Here is a 20,057-nt window from a genome sequence, read left to right on the forward strand (position 1 = left end):
GCTAGTACCACCCTTGGTGGAGGAGGAGGAGGAGGATGGAAATTTTGGGATTATAATCCCGTGGACCAAATGCACTTGGGTTTTCATGATGGTAGAGCATGGGATTTTTTGGGACATCAGAAAACATTTTGTTGTGGAAAGCAGTGGGTGGGACTGGACCCAGAACTTGTGGATGTTTGTTGTAGCAATGAAAGCAAGAGCATGAAAGATGGTGATGGTTCATATTTGGTGGGTACAATTCAAATGGATCCATATCACCTATGAAGCACGAATACTTCAAAAAGGGTGACGTATCCGTATCGGATACTTATCAGATACCGATACTCCTCGGATACTCGCGGATACGTATCGGATACTTCTTAAAAGTATAAGATACTTCTTAATTAATTTTTTATTAATTTTGAAGTATCAGATACTTAATTTTGAAGTATCGGATACTCGAAGTTATATATTACTTATAATATTTTATTTAGTTCTTTGATAAGAGGAATATAGTGAGAGTTAAAGTAATAGAATTTGTCAAATTGATGTATCCTTGTTGTCTCTCTCACTTCTCTCTCGCTTTTTCACTCTCTCACGTTTCTTCTCTCTGCTCTCATTCTTTTTTTGGTGTTGGCATGTAAGGATAATGTTTAATTTACATTTGCATTTGCATTTACTTTTGCTTTTAGTTTTGGATGTTTTATGAATGTTTGAGCAATTTTAGGTTAATAGGAATCCCTCTCCTTATTTATTAATTTACTTTAAGTTTTATTTTCATGCATATTACATTATTAAAATTATATAAAAAAAAAATTATGAATGTATCCCCGCTGTACCCGTATCATACTTTTTCAAATTTTGACATATCGCCATATCCACATCCCCATATCACCATATTCATATCCGTACTTTCTAGGCTATTATTGATGACTTAAAAAAGTATATTTGCTGAAATTTTTATTTAAGAATGGTTTTTTGGCTTTAGCTAAGGTCTTGTGATATTCAATGATGAAGGGGAACAAGTTGAAGTTATTGACCTTGAAGACTCTTAGTTTTATAGGAATCTTTCTTCTTCACCAAGTTGTCTTTTGCTTTAGGTTTTATTTTTATGCATACTGCATTACTAAAAATTATTAACATAATATTTTTTACGAACGTATCCCCGCCGTACCCGTATCCTAGTTTTTCAAATTTTGTCGTATCGCCGTATCCGTATCGTATCGTATCCGTATCCCGTATCCATATCCGTGCTTCCTAGCATATCACTATCTAGATAGTTTCCAGAAAAATAAGGATGAGGTGGCGATTGTTGGAGAGCACCGAGCTCTTGGTGTGGAGCTCTTCTAAAAATTTGAGACCTTAAAGGATTACCAAATCTTTGAACTTGATTTGAAGTATGCATTGAAGGATAAAAACTATGCCTATCCATTTCATGCCTATTCATATAAGGAGGCGGCTCAGGATAATGGCTAGCATAAGGTGGTCTTCCACTGTACGTGCCAACCGTGGAATATTGGCTCGGACCCCTATTTGGTCCCCACGGGCCATAAGGCGCTTCATGGTGAACCGACCTCCAATCAAGAGGAACCTTTTCTTCAGCTTTGTCCTTAACATCACAAGACCGGCTAAGTTGATCTTTTAACTCCTCCAACTTCCTCAAAAGCTCGGCTCGGTCATGTTCAAGGTACTCAACGTTAGTTAACTCATCCAGATTGTTCTGCTTATTCACCGGCTCTCCATAACCGTAACTGGACCTTGCATGAAAATTCGAAGGACCATCTTCCGAATACTTTAAAGTTGAGTATCTAAGACCTTGAATATCCCTTCTAGGGTTCCTCCAAAACCCATCAAGCTCGCCTCCCTCCCCGCTCCTCCATCCAGAAAAACTCCCTGATCTTTGTGACCCATTTGCAATCCCATTTGGGGGTTTCAATTCATTGAATTCATTTACCATTTCTGCACGATCAGATTCATTTAAATTCTCATTCATTGGAAGATCATTATCAACAACAACCCAATTATCAGGATTGATGTATGAACCATTACGTTGGTTGTCAGCTATATTGCTCAAAACTTCCCTATTATCAGCTCTTCTAGAAGAACTGCTACCAGATTTAACATTATTCTCAAACCCATCACCCAACTTCATTCCTTTCCCGGAAAATTTGAAATCGTCTGATTTCTCAGGAAAATTTTCAGAAACACTTTGATGAACCCTTTCTTCATCGGACTTCTGCGACGACGTATCCTCCTCAAAAATTCTATTTTTCGCTGAAAATTACAATTAAAAAAAAATACATAGAAGATAAGACGAGAAGTACTAAAGACAGAAAATCCGTGTTTGGTTACCGAGAAAACAAAGGAAAAGAAAATAAATTACAAAGTTGAATCTTCGAACATTTCATCATCGACAACCCAATAAGCAAGTCAACATAACAAAAAAACGAAGTCAAACATAAAACACAAGAAACAAAGCATGATATGTATTTGGGTATTGTTATAATTTCTACTGTCTATACCTTTCCAGAGTTTTCTCATGAACCAAACGGAAAATAAGAGAGAGAAAATGAATTGTAATACCTCGAAGAACAGCACCGCAACCACCGCACTGATAGACAAAGTAATCCGTGAGCTCTGGAAGAACATTTTCGCATCTAGGGCAAACAACCAATCGAACTGTTGGTTGTTCAGACATTGTTAGTGGCGAAGAAGCTCTGAACAAGTCCAAATACTAGAGAAATTTCATATCACAATACAATAGAACACACATCAATCATAATATAAATACATGTGTGTGTAAGAAATTGAAATGGAAAGAGGGGTTTTGTGGGAGTGAAATTATCTGAAGGAATGGAAGAGAATGGTGAAGAAAATCCACCAAGAAATCTATGGGTGAAGCTTGACACAGAGAGCTCGTGAAAAAGAGACAGAGAAGACTCTCTGATGTGGGATTTGTGAGTTCCTAGAAAATCTGAAGTTTCTGAAGCACACAAAATCTTTCAGCAGTGCTACAGAGCTGCACTGCAGTAGCTCTAATGAGCTGGCGCACATGTAAATAAAAAAAAGAAAAAGATAGTGAGATAAAAAATAAAATATGAAACCAAAAAAAAATAAAAATAAATTAATGCTCCATTAAAACTCTCGTTTTAGACGTCTAACTTATTTTTGAAAATCTTTTCCACGTTGCAGACGAAGAAAAGCAAAAGAGAACAAAAAGAAAGAAAAAAAGAGAGACGGAAACTGGTTTCTTTTCGCCTTTTGCCTTTTAAGAGTACATCTAACCGTACTCTCCCAGGAGCATTTTGACAATATAGTAAAAAGTTAATTTTTAATTTTTTTAATTAAAAAAGTTAATTTTTTTTACCTAAATTATTACTCAAAAAGTTAATTTTTTTGGTTAAACAAATCAAAAGTCAACTTTTTACTAACTTCTTAAAACACCACTAAAATGACTCCTCAAATTACACAAAAAATTACTTTTTTTATTTTGCCTATTTAGTTTAATTAGTGTATATTTCAATCATACTCTTTATTTTAGCAAACCAATCAAACTAACTTAACTAATTTTTAAAAGAAAATTATTATAAACATTAATTTTGAAAAGAAAACTATTATAAAAGAAAAATAGAATCATTTCCTATCAACTCCAAAGAGTAATTTTAAAATTATAGGGATCAGATCGTATTTTAAATAAATTTTAAGTAATATATTTTTAATTTCCTCTAATTTTTATTTTTTTATTTTTAATATATATAAAAACTTTTTAATCAATTTTATTTATTTATTTATGGTGTGTATTTAATTGAGAAATGGGGCCTCAAATTGTATTGGGGGTCATTGCTTGACACACACACACACACCTCACTCACAGTCATGGCAGCAGCAACCTTATTGGCTCCTCAAAGACCCTTTCCTCTTCACAAATTCAATGAGATTGGTATTGTTTCTCACCCAATTCAACGAACCCATTCCTCAAAAACCACCATTTACAGTATATTCAAGAACAACAAAGCCATGGCTGCTTCTCTTTTGGGTGCTGCTGGGTTTGCCCTCACCCTAGTAGTGGAACCCGCCTCTGCTGCCAAGCTTCCATTGATGATGGGTTCTTCTTCGTTGCCACTCTATGAACTCCCAAATGCCCTCTCTTTGCCCACCTGGGCCATCCATGTCTTTAGCGTCGTTGAATGGTCACAACTCTCTCTCTCTCTCTCTCTCTCTCTCTCTCTCACTATCAAAGTTGTTTAATTGATTTTTAAATTCTGCACTTGAAAAGGGTTATGGTAATGGCGTTAGTATGGCAATATGGGGAGAAATCTGGGTATGAATCATGGAAGGGGCAGGAGGTGGGTTGAGAGAGATCATTGATGGGGAAGAACGGGAAAGAGAGAAAGAGAGTCACCTGTGTTGGCGGGAACAAACTTTGCCTAGCAATGGAGGCTGGCTACATGTAGAGAGCCAAAACGATAATGGGCAAAATGGCTCACCATTTGCCTCATGCATTGGAGCCCTAGAAATGCAGCTTCAATAGGCAAAATGCCTAATTCTCTCCATTTGCCTCATGCATTGAAGATGCTCAGAGAGAGGGGAGAGAGAATATAATCACTGAAAATAGAATCTTAACATTGCTCTTAAATAAAAAAATTTTCTTGTATTTGAATAAAACAATTTCACTTGTCAGGTTAATTTATTGAGAAAAAATGGGTGTGCACCATATTTATTTTATAATTAAAAATAGAGAAAATTAGTCTAAGGTTCATTTTCCATTTTTAGTAATAGAAGAGATCCACAATATGATATTATGATGTCTAAGGTCCCTCAACTTCCACATCAATATATCACAGAGAAATTTGACCTTACCAAATCAAAACTCATCTCTCTCTCTCTAAACTTCTCCATTCTCAGACCTCTCCAATTCTGCCAAGAAATCCAATCAAAAATTGAATCAAAGTCCTCTACAGGAATGGCTCATCGATTCACATCCATCCTCAAACAACTCTGTACTCGATCACCATCAAGATCAGTAACGTACATGCCCCAATAGAGAGATGGTGCTCCGAGAGCCATCACTCTGATTTCCGGCGACGAAATCGGACTTCTGGTCACCATTGCCATCGAGTAGGTCATGGAGGCGATGCACGCACCGGTGTACTTAGATCGCTACCAAGTCCGTGGCGACATGAAGAACGCGTCTTCGAAGGTGATCAAATCGATCCGCAAAAACAAGGTGTGCTTGAAAGGAGGTTTAGGGTTTCTGAATCGTCTCCAAAGGTGACCAATAACTGTTGTCGGGACTGGTGGTCCAGCCGGTGGTGTTTCCTCAAAAACGCCTGTCTTCAGTGGTGAATGGTTCGTATTTTATGAGGAATTGGAGAAGCAGAGGCAGATGATTGAATTGGAGAAGTAGATGATGCAATTCGCTAAAGATTTAGAGATTAAAATGATGCAGCTGTTCAAGGATACTCAGGTTCAACTTGAAAAGATCAAGCAAGCTAAGTGGTCAGGTTCGAATGGTGACAGAAAATGGAATTTCTGAGTTGTGAATTTCTCTAGGTTGAGTGATTTGGAGAGGGGGAATTTCTCTGATTTGAATAAATTTCTCTGGGTTGTAAAGGGAAATTTCTCAAGTTCAACTTGAAAAGATCAAGCAAGCTAAGTGGTCGGGTTTGAATGGTGACAGAAAATGGAATTTCTAAGTTGTGAATTTCTCTAGGTTGAGTGATTTGGAGAGGGGGAATTTCTCTGATTTGAATAAATTTCTCTGGTTTGTAAAAGGAAATTTCTCTGGTTTTGAGAAAATTTCTCTGAGTTGAAGTGAGTCTAGAGAAATTATTTCCTGGTCCAGAGAAATTCTCTGGATTTCTCTAGTTTAAACTCAGTTTGTTTAATTTTCTCTGTCTTTAATTGAGTAAAATTGGTGAAGTCATATGTATGTATTTATACTATTTGTTTGTTTGGTACACTCAGTGAAATTTACTGAGACAATTCATTGAAATTTCAATAAAACAAACTCAGAGAAATTTGTTCTCTGGAGAGAAATTCTCTCAGAGGTCCAGAGAAATTTCTCTGGATGGGAATTTCTCTGGAGAGAAATTTCCTTGGGAAGTTCAGAGAAATTCTCTGGATGAAATTTCTCTGGATCAAATTGAGGGACCTTAGACATTATGAAAATATTTGGTGTCCTTTATGCTATAAAATCTTAATACCAGAGATCCTAAACAAAACCCCTTAAAATATATATATATATATATATATATATATATATATATATATATATATATAATTCCATATTTTTTGTGTTATAATTAAAAAAAATCTTAACTAAATATTATGAGACATAACTAAGACGTGTTTTGAAAAGTTGATTAAAAATTTATTTTTTTACTTTTTTTACTTTTTCTAAAAAAATGTGTAAAAATATAGAGAAGTGATGTAACACAAAATAAGTTTTTAGCCAAGTTAACAAATTAGGCCTAAATATCTCAAAATAATGTCATAACTAAATAAGAAAATTGATCATAATTAAAAAAGAAAATGACAATTAAGAATACATATGGTAAGGGATATGTATGATAAAATTCTCCTAATTTATATAAACCAATTATTTAAGTTTGGCCCGTATTTAGCTCATTAAAAATTCATTTGAGATTAACTCGTTAAGGTTTTATTTAAGATAAATTTTTTTAGTTTGATTTTTTGATTATTTTAGACCTCTTTTGGGAGTGGCTTACAAGCTAGTTTATTAGCGCCTATTTGATAACCATTCCGTTTTCAGTTTTCAATTTATATTTACAAAAATTTTAAAAACTGTCATAAAAATTTGTTTGATAATTTTTTTTATTTATAAATGGTTGTCTCAGTTTATAAATTTGAGAAAAAAAACGTAAACTCAAAAAATTAGTTTACTTTTTCAGTTTTCAATTTTTATTTTCAAATAATTTTTTTCAAATAATTTTTATTCTCAAATATTTTTTTTTCAATTAATTTTTTTCAATTAATTTTTTTTCAAATAATTTTTTTTTTCAATTAATTTTTTTCAACTAATTTTTTTTCAATTATTTTTTAATTAATTTTTTTTTCAATTATAATTTGTGTGATCCTATTGTCATAAATAAATATAAATATTTTAGGCTTGAACAAACATATTTTTTAGTTTATATTTTTAAAAAATTTTAAACATTTTATTCAAACCAAATGCGTTTTTAATTTATGTTTTTCTACAAATAAACAAAAACCAGTTTATAAAATTTTTATAAACATAAACAAAAAAAGTAAACGTTACCAAACGCTATCTTAACTTTTTGACTTATTTGAGTCACACTATTTCCTTACTTTTTACACGTCTTTTTGTAATAAGCAAACAAATCAATTTATTTAGCACTTTCCAAAACAAACCAGTTTAGCTAAAAAAAAGTTATGTTTATGTCACGCCCTCAAAATAAACCCATAATATATATATCATTGACATGCAATATTAAAGAAAGCAATTCATTATCTCATTTATCAGAGTACTACTAAATGAAAACATTACATGTAACATCAAATTAAATGCCCTATGGGCTTACATCTTTCCAAGCCAACACTTGGAAACAAAAATATGAGTTCTAACTCAAGTACAAATAAAGCCCTAGGCTTGAATGTTTATCAAATAAAACAAATAACTAGAGATAGTCTTCAAATCCAAATCCTTCCAAGCTAAGACCTTGGAGGTAGTTTATCACCTGGACCTGAAAATGATGTTCCCATAAAGGGTGAGCCACAGCCCAGTAGAAAAAATACTAAACCAAATATAAGCATTGAATAAAGCTATAGCATTCAATAGATGGTCAACCAAGATAATCAATTACATCATTATACAGTTTCATGACACTAATGTCAATGACACGTTTCACTTTTCTTTATTATCAACATGGCTCAGAACCTGGCCAAACTTACAACAGTGAACTATATATATTATATTCACATTCTTCCAATGTCAACAAACAAATGAGACTCAGGCTCAAATCAAAACACTTCATACTTCCAGTTTGATACACATTTTAGTGCTGTATCAATAAAAACACTTCAATATAAATAAGCACACATAAAAGTGATGCTAATGGAGTCCATCCCCTATCTCCTCCCAAACAAAATCCGGTTTAGAGGTCCATCCCCTATCTTCCTCTAAACCGTGGAGTACATCCCCTATCTCCTCCCACACAAAACGATGTATGTAAAACACATAACATATACAACACACAATCAATACACATAATGTCTGTATTAATTCAACAGTCAAAATTTATGACTTAATCAATGATTAGTTTCAGTTATCCCTAATACACATGCAGTGTCTACAACAATCACAACTATCCTCCACCGATAGCCTAAAACAGTTATTTCTAGACTTGGAAATAAATAACTCAACAATTAAATGGACGAGTGATTTAAATTAACCAACTACCCCATTTAATCAATAAACTGCTCATCCTCATGAATTTAATTAGTTTCCCAAATGTTCCTTAAATTAAATATACAATTCAATTTATTTAAACAACTAGGGTTTTCCCAAAATTACCAAAATACCCCCAACATATTAAAATGCCAGAACTTAGGACAAAACGTATACATTGGAGTAGGAAATCCCTACCTCGAAGAAAATAACCCGAATGGAGAAGACGGAGATGAAGACCCAAATTCCAAAGTGCTCCAAACCACCAAACGTTCAGATTAAATGGAAGCCCTCGACTCACTCTATCTTTTTAATAAAGGATCTAAGGTAGAAACTCACTCTAAGTAGATCAATCCTAAGAAAGAAGGTGTGTAGAGGGAGAGAGAACTCGTACCTAGGGTTTTGGAATCTAAAAGTGGATGAAAAACTGATCTGAAACACGCTGCTGCCTATTTAAACCCGACAAGCTCGCTCGAGCGAAGAAAAGCTCGCTCGAGCCAAGAATGCAATGCTTCAGGTCTGCAACCCAAAAGCACGCTCGAGCGACAGAATGCTCGCTCGAGCGAGGAACTCGAAAACATACACCTCGCTCGCTCGAGCGAAGAAAATCTCGCTCGAGCGAATAAACACTGCCCTCAGGTCTATACTATACGCAATCGCTCGCTCGAGCGAAGAAAAGCTGAATCGAGCCAGAAGACACAAAAAAACAACCCTCGCTCGAGCGACAAAGACCTCGCTCGAGCGACCAACCCAAAAACTGGACAGCAACACTTGGTCTACGAACCCAACCAACCTGAAACAAACCTGCCCAACACATCCCATAACTCCAAAAGAGAAAATAAAGGACGACAACAACAATTATACAATGACAGAATAAACAGAACCTAAGTCCGGATACAATAATCAAATGGGAAAAGGCCGGGGTCGCTATAGTTTAGAATAAATTTTTGATCTGTTTGGTTTGGATGTGATGGTTGTGATAAAAAAATGAAATAATTATGATTTTAATATGACACTAAACACTTTGTCTTATTTTAACTTTGTAACCTATTTTGTCTTTTTGTAGGATAAATTAGCCCAACACATACCCCAAACAACCCCTAAGTAAACAAATCAAATTTAAGTACAATTTTAAACTCATTAAGTTTTTAAGCCAAACTTAAACAACTTACTACTCAGTTCGAAAAACTTATATATACTAGGAGTGGACAAACATCTACTTAATCTATCAAAACTGAATGACCTGAACCAATCTACCGTAGGACAGTTTCAATGGTCCGAGCAGAGTGAAGTGGATTCATTTTTTCCAATCTATCTAAGTTCAGACAGATGGTGGATAGGAGGCCATCAGACCCGACCCAACCCAACCCAATCTTCCAACATTCTTAAGAAAATGAGGTTATGTTTTTATACTCTGTCTGTTAAAAAAAGAATCTTTTATTTAGTGATTATATTTCCTATTTATGAAATATAAAAGTTTAGACCTTTTATTTTTATTATAAAAAATAAATAGTAAAAAAAAATTGGGCACAAAATAATAAAGAATTATTGAAAAATTTTGAAAAAATGCCCAAAATAATAAGGTTCAAACCACCAAACCAATTGACATCCACTCATCAATCTGCATGGGCCTCTTAATTCACATTTGTTAACTAAATAGACGGATGCGAATTAATTTTTCTTAATTCACCTAAATTCAGACGGATAATGGATGAGAGACCACCTGATTCAGCCCGATTCTCAAGTACTCCTAATATGTACTATAAAAAATTAAGCTACTTGAGTTCAGCTTGTATTTGGCTTATTAAAAACTTGTTCGAGACCAGCTTATTATGTAAACAAATCAAACTTGAGTATAATTTTAAGCTTGTATTATCAAATTAAGTTTCAATAATCTATTACTCTACTTGACTCGATTCATTTTCAGTCCTACATCGAGGAAGGGTTGAGTAAGTAACGAAGAGATTAAATTTGTTATTGTATTATATTAGAGAATTGGGGTCACTAGTATGTACAATATACAACAACGATTGTTGTATGGCTTGTGGGATCCACTTTGAGTCTCATTTTAATTATCTAAACAATTCATTTTTAAAGAATATTAAGTAGAACATACCTGTAAAAAATCAAGTTATAATTTGATTAAAAGATTATTGATATCCGATGAATTTGATTTTTTGCAAGTACGTTTTACTCAATATTTTTTTAAAAAAAAAATGAAAGGTTTATCAAAATAGGACTTGAAATATGTCTCACAAGCTACACAACAATTACTATTTTGCACAATGTACAGTAGTGACCCCAAGTCTTTATATTAGAAGGTAAATTACATTGATCTTCTTTAAGGTTTGGAAAAAAAAAATATAACAAGTCTAAATTTCTAGACATTGAATTCTCTTTTAATAAAGTCAAATGGATCATATGTAATGCAAATATTGTGAAAATATAAGGATAATAAGATAAAGTATACATTTCAATATAAAAAAGATAATAATATCAATTTTTTCATTCGCATAACTAGTGAATGATCGATGAAAAGAGGTCTAAGTATTATGTAATTTAAAACATTGAAGAAGTCCAGTATAATTATATCAAACTCGTAAGATTTATTATATTTTTTCTAACCATCAGTGGAGGTCAATGGAATTTATCCTATATTATAGGATAGAAATTGACAAAAGTGAAATTTATTTTTGAAATGATAATATACATTTAAAAAAAATTCATAATTAATTTGGATAGAGAATGAAATGACCTAATATGAATCTTTTATTTTAAAACAAAATATCGACGGAGATGAATTTATTTATAAAAATGGCATTGTTATATAATTTTTATAATTTTTTTATATTAATTTTATGTATAAATAGAATTTCTATTATTTTTTGGGTTCAACTTTGTTAATTTAAAAAGTAAATGCATACTGCAATGGAGATATTAAAAGGGAGAGGCTTCTCTCCAATGGGCTAGAGTGTACTGTTGGGCCCGTGGGTCTACCACGGTCCCGTTTTGATAATTCAAACCATTAATGTGTACAACTTATCAAGTACTTCATGCTTACAAAAAATCACATTGATCGGATATCGGTAGTCCCTTGATCAAAACACATTTTTGTTAACAATTTATTTTAAAAATCATATTTATCATTGACAAAAATGTGTTTCGATCAAGAGGCTACCGATATCTGATCAATATAATTTTTTGCAAGCATAAAGTATCGACGAGCTCTACACATTAAATGGTTTGGATTATCGAAACAAGACTCGTGGTGAATCCCATAGTCCAATAATATGCTCTAGTCTACACAATAGACTGACGAGGAGCCTCTCCCATATTAAAATATGTTTTAAGAATAAAGTAAATAAATAACAATAGTGTTTAATTATATAAAAGGCAATGTGAGAAAAAATGAGTAGATCCGTCTTTTAGCTTTGGTGGGTACGGGCCAGCTGGTGAATAATGGGAAATATTTAGGGATGCCATCAATTGTGGATCGGTCAAAAAAGACAGTGTTTAATTATATAAAAGACTGAGTATAGTAGAGCCTCAATGACTTGAAGGAAAAATCTTTGTCGGCAGTCGAGAGAGAAATTCTTATTAAGGCGGTAGCTCAAGCTATCCCAACATATATAATGTCTTGTTTTGAGTTGCCAGATGGTTTGTGCCATGAGATTAGTGGTATGATAGCAAGGTTTTGGTGGGGTTAACATGAGGAAAGGCGCAAGATTCATTGGTGCAATTGGAATAATCTATGTAAGGTGAAACCTGAAGGTGGGATAAGTTTTAGATCTCTTATGGCTTTTAATAAGGCTTTGTTGGGCAAGTAAGCGTGGAGACTCCTAAAATTCCCGAATGGTTTGGTGGCTCAAGTATTGAAAACTAAATATTATCCCAGATGCTCGATTCTTGGCGCATCATTGGGGGCGAGTCCATCATTTTCGTGGAGGAGCATTTGGAATGCACGACCTATTCTATTAGAAGGTTTACGTTGGCGCATTGAAAATGGGTCTCAAATCCGAATATGAAAGGACAAATGGGTACTGCGGTTGTATTCTTTCAAAATCTATTCACCTCCTAAGTTCTTAAGTGAAAATGATAGGGTGAGTGCATTGATTGATAGTGATATGGGGAATTGGAATGACGAAGTTCTTGGTGCTTGCTTCCCACCATATGAAGTCGAGGTAATTAAATCTATATTTGTTTGCCTATATCCGTCAGAGGACACACTAGTGTGGAATTACACAAAACAATGCCTTTTCTCGGTTAGCTCAACTTATCATCTTGAAATGGGTATTCACAACAGGTATTCGCAAGCTTCGTCGTCGGATGGTGGTGGTGTTAGGGCGGGCTTTTGGAAGAAATTATGGAATATGGGACTTCCTGGAAAGATCAAAAAATTTGGTTGGAAAATGTGTTTCGAAATTCTACCGGTGCGACCTAAATTGAGGGCACGAAAGGTGTTAATAAACGATGGTTGTGGTCTTTTGTCATAAGGATCCTGAATCAGTTCATCATTGTTTTTTTATTGCCCTTTTACGAGGAACGTATGGGAGTGTAGTAGCCTTGAATTGGTTGCTCAACGATAAAGGGGTGGGTATTTGTTCGGCTGGTTTTTTGAGATTATTTCATCTCTTGATTCCACGAGTAGTGAGCTCTTTTTGGTGATTTGCTAGTGCATCTGGACACACCGTAACCAGGTGGTGTTCAATGACAAGCACCAAACTAAGGAGGAGCTAGCTCGATATGCTTTTGAGTTTTACCAACAGGTGTGTGAAGTTCATGTTGGACAATCTTCACTGTATTTAAATTAACTAATTTTGTTTGCGTACTAAACGACAAACAGAATATAAAAGAAATATAGGAAAGGAGAATGAATGTTTGATTACAAAAATCAATCTAGAAAAAGAATTAAATAAATAAAAACATATTTTGTTAAAACAAAATTAAAATCTGATTTAAATAAATAATAATAAAATCAGAAAATAAATAAATAACTTACTTGATTAATATCTTGACTATTATTCTTGATCAAGTCCAGTGTTTCACACTGTGTCCTTAATACAGATTCATCATCTCCACGGTGCTTTCAGAATGTGGACGTCTATCTCCCAAGATGAAATGATCAACTACAAATAATAACAGCACTACAAATTGTTTGCATAATGAACACACTAAGTGTTTATACTCTTTCTCACAAAAAATAAATGCAGCAAAATGAAAAATAAATTTGCAGAGGTGAAGTACGAAATTTCTGAATGTAAAACATCAAATGAGGGCTGTCCTATTTATAGATGTGTTGGTGGCTACAGATTTTGAATTAAACAGGTGCAAACCTGTTTGAATAGGTATGAAACCTGTTTGGTTTTGAATTAAATAGATTTAAATCTGTTGGGTTCAAAATTCAAACATATAAAAACGGGAAAGGACCTGTTTGGGTGTACAAAAAAACCGGACCAGTTTATTTTGTTTTTGACCCAAAAAGAAAGGGATTGGGCCGGACAAGCCCAATCCAACCTCACACCAGCGCCCAAGCCCAGCCCATCCAGCCCGACCGACCGGACGGACGGCGGCGGCGCATACGCGTGTGTGGTGATTTTTTGGTCCAATGGGTCTAACCCATTTTGTCCATAACCTCCCTCTCTAAAACACTTGGATACTCCTTGGGGCACACCTCAAGCTCCAATCCCATGCCTTATAAACCCATTTAAAACTTCCCACCAAATCAATGTGGGACAAGCCTTATTCAAACCTTTAAAGATTTTTCACCAAAACTCCATTTCCATGGAGCATACTTTGGCTTCAATTTTCCATTCACTCAGTAATGGTTTTGAGCAACCAAATATACCACGTGAATCACAACGCGGCATAGAACGCGTTACCACTTTGACCCGCGAAAATCGACGCACGGGGCCCACCTAAAAAATAGACCAAACTTAGAAAAAAAATTCTAGTTTTACCCAGAATTTTCCAACCGGTCTAACCCATTTTGCCCATAACCTCCCTCTCTAAAACACTTGGGTACCCCTTGGGGTACACCCCAAGTTCCAATCTCACGCCTTATAAACCCATTCAAAACTTCTCACCAAATCAATGTAGGATAGGCCTTATTCAAACCTTTAAGGATTTTTCACCAAAACTCCATTTCTATGGAGCATACTTTGGCTTCAATTTTCCATTCACACGGTAATGGTTTTGAGCAACCAAATATACCACGTGAATCACAACGCGGCATAGAACGCGTTACCACTTTGACCCACGAAAATCGACGCATGGAGCCCACTTAAAAAATAGACCAAACTTAGGAAAAAAATTCTGGTTTTACTTAGAATTTTCCAACCATTTCCAACAATCTCCCATATGAATGGAATTTGATGACGACGGAAATGCAACAATATGCAGACTTTATCGAAAGAGTATAAGCGAAATATCTTGCATCAGAATAGGTAGCTTTCGGCCTTGAACCTTCTCCAGTGATAACCTATTGGACTTACTGGCTAACCAATGGACGTGATGCCTTGAATTGTTCAGCTGTTTATGTAAGCCAAGACAATAGATTTCACACAAAATATATTCTAACACATCATGGTTCTCATTGTTGTGTTCATTTTGGCCTTGGATGCTCCTGGTTTTCATAAGTGTTTCTAGAGAATTTAGCCTCTTCATTCTCATAGAACCGGCCCTAGTTCAACACTCATATAGGTGATTCTTATTGTGAGTATCTCCTTATACTCGTCTTGATTTTATGCCTCAATCAAGATATAAGTAATCATTAAAAGCAAAGTTTATCCTTATACCCCTGCATACAACATATGTTGCAGATATCACTCTCACCATAGGAATGGGTAAGGAATTTTAATCCCTTGGTGATTTCTGGCGAGCAACACATAACTTAGTTGTCCCTTTGAACTTAGTTCTTGGGATCTCCAGTCATATAAGTAGGGTTACCATTATGATGACTCTTATGTAATAGGCTTTAAACCCATCCCCTTCGATGAACTATACACTAGCTCTTTTGTCAAACCTTTTGTTAACGGATCCGCAATATTCTCTTTAGATTTTACATAATCTATTGAGATTATTCCATTTGACAACAATTGCCTTACGGTATTATGTCGACGACGAATATGTCGTGACTTACCGTTATACATATGATTTTGTGCCCTGCCTATTGCAGATTAACTATCACAATGAATGCAAATAGCTGGCATAAGTTTTGGTCGCATTGGAATGTCTTCTAAGAAGTGACGAAGCCATTCTGCTTCTTCTCCTACTTTGTCTAAAGCAATGAACTCAAATTCCATTGTGGATTGTGCGATGCAAGTTTGTTTCATGGATTTCCAAGAAATAGCAGCGCCTCCCAGAGTAAAGACATATCCACTAGTGGATTTTGAATCTTTAGTGTCCGATATCCAATTGGCATCACAATAACCTTCAAGTACTGCTAAATATCGAGTAAAGTTCAAACCATGATCACGAGTAAATTTTAGATATCTAAGAACCCGAATTATCACTTTCCAATGGTCTTCTCCGGGGTTACTAGTGTACCTACTCAATTTACTGACTGCATAAGCTATGTCAAGACGAGTACAATTCATTAGGTACATTAGGCTTCCTATGATTTGGGATTATTTTAACTGAGACATTGCATCACCTTTATTTTTTGATAAATAAAGATTGGCGTCTACAGGTGTTCTAGCTAAATTCATATCATCCTTGATAAATTTACTAAGAATTTTCTCAATATAATGTGATTGAGATAATGTATATCCATCAAATGTTTTAGTAATTTTTATTCCTAATATAACATCTGCGACTCCCATATCTTTCATATCAAATCTTTTGTTAAGCATTTGCTTAGTTGATTTGATCATGTTTTGACTGCTTCCAATGATAAGCATGTCATCCACATAAACACAAACTATGACATATCATTGGTCAGTGTTTTTAACATAGACGCATTTGTCACATTCGTTTATCTTAAACCCATTAGTAAACATTGCATGATCAAAATTTTCATGCCATTGCTTAGGAGCTTGTTTTAATTCATAAAGAGACTTTACAAGCCGACAAACTTTTTTTTCTTGCCCCGACATACAAACCATTCGGGTTGCTCCATATAGATCTCTTCATTTAGATCACCATTTAAGAAAGTTGTCTTAACATCCATTTGATGTATTTCTAAATTAAACAACGCTGCTATAAAAATAAGCATGCGAATGGATATTATTCTTGTCACAGGGGAATATGTGTCAAAATAGTCAAGATCTTCATTTTATCTGTAACCTTTTACTACAAGTCTTGCTTTATACTTGTCTATTGAACCATCTGTTTTCATTTTTCTCTTGAATATCCATTTATATCCAAGAGGTTTAGAACCTGGTGGAAGATCCACTAATTCCCAAGTATGATTTTGCATAATGGATTCAATTTCATTATTAACAGCCTCTTTCCACAAAGGTGCTTCAGGACCTGTCATTGCTGCCTTAAAGCTTTGAGATTCACTACTTCATCTTGGTTCATCATCAGTTAAATCATGTTGGTCGAGACTATTACTAGTCTCTTGTGTTTGATTGTCATTAGTCTCTTGACTTTGTGTACAATCATAAGTTCTTTTCTGTGAACTTAATTCCTGCCCTTTTTTGTAAGGAAAGACATGTTCAAAAAACACAACATTCCTTGACTCTATAATAGTGTTCACATTTATATCAGGTATTTCTGATTTATAAGTCAGAAACCAATATGCACTACTATTCTGAGCATAACCAATAAACACACAATCTATTGTTTTTTGTCTAATCTTAGTCTTTTTAGGAACAGGAACTTCAACTTTTGCCAAATACCCCCACACTTTTAAGTATTTGTAGGAAGGCAGTCGACCTTTCCACAATTCATAAGGAGTGCTGTTGGTTTTCTTGTGGGTTATTCTGTTAAGAACATAATTAGCAGACAATATTACTTCCCCCCACAAGTTTTGTGGTAAGCCTGAACTCAGTAACATGGCATTCATCATTTCTTTTAAGGTTCTATTCTTCCTTTTAACAATTCAATTTTGCTGTGGAGAATAAGGTGTTATAGTTTGGTGAATAATGCCATGTTGTGCACAAAATTCATTTAATGGTGCATCATATTCACCACCCCTATCACTTCTAACCATTTTAATGGTTTTACCAAGTTGATTTTCAACTTCTGTTTTGTAGAGTTTAAACATTTCTAAGGCTCCATCTTACTTTTAAGTAGATAAACATAACAATATCTTGTGCAATCATCGATAAAAGTTATGAAATACTTTTTGCCTCCTCTAGTTTGAACAAATTTTAGATCACATACATCAGTATGAATTAATTCTAGAGGTTCGGTTTTCCTTTCAACCGATTTAAATGGAGCCTTAGTTAGTTTCGTTTCCACACAAACTTCACATTTATTTTTAGGATCAATTTCAAACTTTGGTATATAATCTAAACCAATTAATCTACGCAAAGCATCAAAATTCACATGTCCTAATCTACCATGCCATAAATGCAACTCAAGAATATAAGCAAAAGATGTGTTATTCTTATTCATAGCAACTTTTGGTACAACTGTCATTACATTTAGTTTGAAGAGACCATCACTCATATATCCCTTTTCAACATACATGCCACTCTTTGTTAATACAAATTTATCATACTTAAAGACAAGCCTAAAACCATTTTTATTTAACAAAGAACCATAAACTAAATTCTTCCGGATGTCAGGTACATGCAGTACGTTGTTGAGGGTCAGTTCTTTCCCTGATGTCATCTTCAAGATCACTTTCCCTTGTCCAGCCATAGTAGAACTAGAAGAATTTTCCATGAAAAGTTGTTTACCATTTGCAACCTCATTGTAGGTAGTGAACATCTTCTTCTCCGCACATATGTGATGACTTGCTCCATTGTCAACCCACCACTCTTTGGGATTTCCAACCAAGTTAGTCTCAGACACCACAGTAGAGAGGTTGATATCATTCACTCCGTCAGAAATGTAATCTAGTTCAGTTACATTGGCTTGATTAGTAGTCTTTTTGCTTGTACTTCCATGATCTTTCTTAAGGCCGCGGCAGTCAGAAGCTCAATGTCCAGTCTTGCCACAGTTATAGCATTTTCCTTTGAACTTCTTGTTGCTATCGTTGTCGCCTTGTTTAGGACCATCTCCAGTAAATTTCCTCTTTTTGTTATGTAGTTTATGAACTTGTTCAACCACATTACCCTTGGACTCAATAGGATTTTTCCTATTCCTCTTTTCAGCCTTACAGTTATCTTCCTCAATTCTCAGTCTTACAATAAGTTCATCCATGGTCATCTCTTTGCGTTTATGTTTTAAATAATTTTTGAAATCTTTCCAAGCCGGTGGTAACTTTTCCACTAAAGCAGCGACTTGGAAAGACTCGTTCAGAGACATACCCTCAGAATGAATATCATGTAAAATTAATTAAAAACTTTGAACTTGAGAAATTACCGTTTTGGAGTCTATCATAACGAAGTCCAGAAATTTACTGACGACAAATTTCTTCGTGCCGACATCCTCTGTCTTGTATTTCTTCTCCAAAGAATCCTACAATTCTTTTGCTGACTTCAAAGGACTGTAAACATTATACAGCATGTTGTCAAGGCCATTGAGGATGTAGTTTCTGCACTGGAAATCTGAATGTTTCCAAACATCTACAGTAGTAACAACTTGCCGATCACTTTCACCCTCTTTAAGTGCTGGAGCCTCTTCATGGAGAAACCGGGCTAAATTCAGAGTTGTAAGATAGAACAGCACCTTCTGCTGCCATCTCTTAAACTCAGTACCGTTAAATTTTTCTGATTTTTCTCCATGATTTATTGGTACATGAACGTGGTTTTGGATAGGGACCGGTGTTGGTGTAACAATCGGAGTACCACTTCCAGTTGCAGTTGCAGTAGCCATAATCTCTGATTACAAAAATCAGAAAAAATTAAAACACAAATTAATTTTCTAGTTACTAAAACCAAAAAATAAATTATAACACAAAATAATTTATTTTCCTTATTACTAAAACTAGAAAAATAAAATACCACAATAATTTTCTGTAACACATATTAATATTCTGTAATTGTTAATGACACCAGTATATTATTACTAGTTGTCAAAGAAAAGAGACAATATATTACTACTATCTGTCAAATACCATAAACCACTATTTGTTTTTCCAACCAGAAGATGTCTTTATGAAATCACAGAAAATTAAAAACAATGAAGATACCAAAAATAGTTTGTCTTAAGATTGTTGGACAAATCTTCATTGTATTTTAATTAATTAATTCTGTTTGGGTACTAAACGACAAACAGAATATAAAAGAACTATAGGAAAGGAGAATGGATGTTTGATTACAAAAATCAAACTAGAAAAAGAATTAAATAAATAAAAATAGATTTTATTTTGTTACCAAAATAAAATTAAAATCTGATTTAAATAAATAATAATAAAATCAGAAAATAAATAAATAACTTACTTGATTAATATCTTGAATATTATTCTTGATCAAGTCCAGTGTTTGACTCTGTGTCCTTAATACAGATTCGTCATCTCCACGGTACTTTCAGAATGTGAACGTCTATCTCTCAGGATGAAATGATCAACTACAAACAATAGCAGCACTACAAA

At 34.3% G+C, this 20,057-nt stretch overlaps 1 protein-coding gene and 1 pseudogene across 2 annotated transcripts in view; one reads left to right on the forward strand and one right to left on the reverse strand.

The window, feature by feature from the left end:
• Positions 1–20,057, forward strand: part of LOC114259893 (jasmonoyl--L-amino acid synthetase JAR4 pseudogene) — a 177,925-nt pseudogene that overhangs the window by 15,922 nt on the left and 141,946 nt on the right. The window lies entirely within an intron of this gene.
• LOC145790382 (uncharacterized) lies at positions 2–3,074 on the reverse strand. Its single transcript, XM_082868114.1, has 3 exons — positions 2,563–3,074; positions 1,354–2,253; positions 2–258 (listed from the first exon to the last, which is right to left on the reverse strand). Exons 1-3 carry the CDS (start codon positions 2,675–2,677, stop codon positions 2–4), a joined length of 1,272 nt encoding a protein of 423 aa, XP_082724240.1. The 5' UTR covers positions 2,678–3,074.

This window comes from Camellia sinensis, chromosome 5 (genome assembly GCF_055761805.1).
Source record: "Camellia sinensis isolate YWXY chromosome 5, ASM5576180v1, whole genome shotgun sequence".
In the NCBI taxonomy this organism is placed as follows: domain Eukaryota; kingdom Viridiplantae; phylum Streptophyta; class Magnoliopsida; order Ericales; family Theaceae; genus Camellia; species Camellia sinensis.